The 4206-nt window shown below is 51.4% G+C and overlaps 1 protein-coding gene across 3 annotated transcripts in view; it reads left to right on the forward strand.

The window, feature by feature from the left end:
* Window positions 1–4206, forward strand: part of FAM3D (FAM3 metabolism regulating signaling molecule D) — a 43478-nt gene that overhangs the window by 27284 nt on the left and 11988 nt on the right. For all 3 annotated transcript variants that reach the window (XM_019652766.1, XM_019652767.1, XM_019652765.1), the window contains one exon: window positions 1587–1637. In XM_019652766.1, the coding sequence (XP_019508311.1) occupies window positions 1587–1637 (51 nt within the window). The remainder of the gene's footprint in view (window positions 1–1586; window positions 1638–4206) is intronic.

Genomic DNA, 4206 nt, shown 5'->3' on the forward strand with positions numbered 1-4206 from the left:
GTGGGGGCTGGGAGGGGTAGAAGGCCAAGCAGGGTGGGCCTCCTCCAAAGTCGTGAGGAGAAGAAGGCCTGACACGCTCTGATGGTGGCCCCTTCCTACAAAGAGGGCCTGCAGGCAGCTCAGACTGGCCTCAGAGCACTCTTCAGGCCTGCAGGAAACGCTCCAGCTGCAGCTGACCTGCTGAAACCTGTGGGGTTTTTCTTCCCCCAAATGAGCCACTGCTGGAGAAGACCTCCTGAATAGTCTCTAATGAGACAGGCTCAGCCTGGAGCCTCCTTCCCCATCCCTCACAAAGCCCAAAGATAAAAACAACCATTAATAGCACTAAAGGCTAAATGTGTTGAGCATTTACTATGTGCTAACAATTTTCTCTAACCTCGTCACAATGCTAGAATGGCACCATGCTCCGTATCCCTGTGTTCCAGGTAAGCAATGGAAGCTCAGAGAGGTTAGGGGACTTGCCCAAGGTTACACAGGCGATAGAATCATCTAGATTTTAACCTGAATCTGGCTGGCTCCAGGTCTTAATCACTCTGCTGAACTACCTCCCTAGACTAGAAATGTATCCAAATGCGTATGCAGTTCCTACTATGGGCTAGCTCTGGGGAATTCCAAGGAACCACTCCCGGGGTCATCTATGTAGTGAGCCAGAACAACAGAAGGATTGTTAGAGATAAGTGGTTCTTAACCTTTTAGGGGGCAGAGGTTACTTTGAGAAACCATTCAAACTACATTTCCTCGCGCTAATTCCAGAAAAATCCACAAATGCACAGAATCCCAGTTTCACAGGTTCATACACTCCCTTCCAAAGGCCCCAGGTGACGTGCCCCAGGGGCTTAGACAGCAGTGACTCTGAGAATCTGGAAGGGGGCTGCAAAGTGAGCTCCCCTTCCCCCAGCAGGAGAGCCACCGTGACCCAGGCCCCTGTCCCCACCCTCTTCAGGAATGCGGGAACCGCACTGAGGGAGAGGAACTGTGGTGAAACGTAGAGCTGCTATTCCCTTTGCAACACCCCCATCTAGTGTCAGAGAGTCAAACTGCAGTTTTCCTCCAGAACATCTGCTTCCCTGGAGGACTTGGACCCTTTGCAAAACCCACAAACGCAACTGAGATTACTGGACTCAGCACACTGAGTACAGTTCCACCCAATAAAAACCCCTTTCCCTGCAAGAATTGGAGGACTCACATTGCAGCTTTCCTAAATAGGTGGGAATAATGATGACAATTGTAGTTATTTTCATTACTGTTTTGCGGCTAAATTTTATCTTCTATGCTATCTATTTTAAATACATCTTATTTTGTTCCCACATTGTACAGATGCAAAAATTTAGGTCAAAATGCTAAGTCATGTGTTAGAAAGTGGTAAGGCATTACATAGACCCAGACTGGTTATGCTCTTGTACCTTTCGGATCAGCCCCACAGTTACTGAGCACCTACTTAGTCCTGCATGTTTTCTGCAGGACCTGATTTTGTTCCATTATTATTCTATTTTTAGACCTTAGGCTAAAGAGTAGTAATTTTCCACAAAATGACAAGCAGAATGACACATTACAGGAAATAATAGCTCTGCTCTCTCATCCCTTAGGAACCACGGGAATGGTGCTGAAACACGACCATTTCGACATGTACTCTGGAGGTAGGCAGCTCTGTTGGCACGAAATCATGGGTGGGCTGAGCTTCTTCCTGTGGCAATCAGGGTGCCGGGGTGCTTGGCTCTTGTTTCCACAAAAGACAATCCCCAGTGGGGGTTCACATTGTCCTGCTGACTTTGAAATGCCTTTCTGCTGTCTTTTGGGGCTCTCCCAGACACAGGTCCTAAGACAAGTCTACAAGGGAATTGTTTTATCTGGGAGGAGGTGATCTCAGTGGGGAGGTGAGACAGGGCAAGGAAAGCAGCCAGTATGTGTGTCATGGAGCCGTTGAACACTGCGGGCAATTGGGAGCAGGAGCCAGTGTTGGACACACACCTCAGAGATATCCCAGAGGAGCAAGGGAGCTGGGGGGCTCTCACCCCTAATTGCTTGGCACATCCCGCACCGTGGCCTGCCCCAGGGTGCCAAAGAGAATCTGGAGGTCAAAGACCTTCAGGCAAAGAAATGCTGGTGCTAGCATTTGGAGGCCAAGCATGTGTGCCGCTGAAGAGCTGAAGACAGGGTATGTGGCCCAGTTTGCTTTGCTAGGTAAAAGGTGTTTTATTTTAAGGCCGCGGGGGTATTTAGTGGGCCTGAGGACAGGACAAAGCCGCCCGAGACCCAAAAAAGACGGCTCTGAGGCTCTAAGCTCTCAGCCTCTTTCTGCAGCTTTTTTTTCGTCTCTGCACAGACATGCTTTCTGAACTTCTTTGTGCACAAGGCCACCTCTTAGAAAGTTACAGTCCTCCTGGCCCTGAGCAAAGCCCAGCAACGGGGCACTGACCTACTTGGGTTGGAGGCCAGGACATCAAAGTTTCCACCAGCAGCTTCCTCATTATAGTGTACTAACTATATGCCCAGGTGGCTTGGCAAAGCTGTGGTAGGGGCAGGCCTCTCAACCAATACTCCAGACGTTTTTTCAAAATGTGGTGGAGTTAGTCCCGAGCCCAGTAGGCCACCTGCTGCCCAGCTGGCAACACTGCCTCAACAAGGAGTAAACAGGAGCCTCAACGAGGAATGAATAGCAGCAGGGTGGCCCTTTGCAGCAGAGCTGAGGTCTGGGCCCTGCAAGGACTGGTTTCCATGGGGACACATGAACTCAGCGCCGCCCACTCCTCAGAGCCCAGTTTCCCTCCATTTCCCTCCCATGTCCATGCGCTCATAGGGCCAACTCTAGGCTCGAGCATCACAGGGTGCCAAGCACGTGACCACTCGCCCCAGCTCCTCGCACAGTGGATGCGGCCAGGCTGCTGCCAATCAGCTGGCTTCCTTCTCCTCTGAGTCCCCCAGTTTTGCCTCCACCTCCAGGGAAAACCCACCTTACCGCACCCACCTAAACACATGAGCCCAAGATGGGGAAAAGCCACGGGGCAGCAGAGAGCAGGGAGCCTCTGGGCTTTGCGAATAGAGGAGGGGCTGAAATGTGGGAAGTGGGAATGTGCTTCCCAGGAGTCACAGCTGGGGCACATTTGGAAGGTGACCTGCAGCACTGCCCTGACAGCTGGAGTGGGCAGCCCAGGGCTTCAGAGGGTCCCACAGTGGCCACCTTCCAGCTGTCTCCCATCTCACTGCTGGTGTCTGCCGGCCAGGGGATATGCGGACCTGCAGCCTGCCTTAGGGCCCATGCAGGCCTCTCAGGTGTCTCCCCCACCCCCCATGACACACCCCTATGACCAGAGGTGGCCAGGGGTGGCTGTTGCTGGAAGGGAGGGGCCGTGGATGGAGTTTACACAGGCAGGCTGGAGTGCCCGCTTGTGGCGTGCAGGAGATGCGTGAGAAGAGAGGAGGCAGGCCATGGTGGGGCCCCGAGATGTTCAGGACCCTGAAGATGTTCTCTGTGGCCTGGGGCCAGGTTTACGGAAAAGGCCCCATCTCTGGAGTCAGACTTCAGGCTGCAGGACCCGAGGCAGGGGACACCTCTTGAACCTCAGGTTCATCATCTGTAAAACAGAGGTAACCGTAGTGTCCACTTCCTAAGATGGATGTGAGGATTAAATGGTAACTTGCAGTAATCAGTGGAAATGCCAGCCTGGCTGGTGGAGGGGCCCCGGGGAAGCTCATTTAGTCTTCTCCCTTCCTTTCCCTGCTCTCTCACACTATCCACATGATTCAGAAGCAAGGAGGTCATCTGTCGGAATGGAAAGGGGGAAAACATAATTAAAAAGACAAAACTAAGTTTTATAATGCTTTATTATGGACTTGAATGTAATTATGGCTGATGGGGAACCAGAAACAAAAGCGTTTTGAGAACAAGTTCCCCCTTCCCACGAGAGACAAAAGAAGATAGACAATGACTTTTTAAAGTGCAATGATAATTAACAGAAGGCACACTTTGTTTTCCCCCAATTACCCCCAGACAAGAGCCAGATCTTGATATCTGCTAATAAATTAATGGTACTTTCAGAGCTCATGCTTTTATCTCAAGAGTTCAAAGGCCATTTCACTAACAGAGCAGCTGTGGTGGTTGACTGGAAGCCTCTGTGTGACTGAACTGGTTGGCAGCCGGCCCTGCTTGGGGGACTTGATTCTTCTCCTAGGTCCAAAGCAACCCCGCAGAATAGTAACAATCAGGGC

The sequence above is a fragment of the Hipposideros armiger genome, unplaced genomic scaffold, assembly GCF_001890085.2.
Source record: "Hipposideros armiger isolate ML-2016 unplaced genomic scaffold, ASM189008v1 scaffold_187, whole genome shotgun sequence".
Lineage (NCBI taxonomy): Eukaryota > Metazoa > Chordata > Mammalia > Chiroptera > Hipposideridae > Hipposideros > Hipposideros armiger.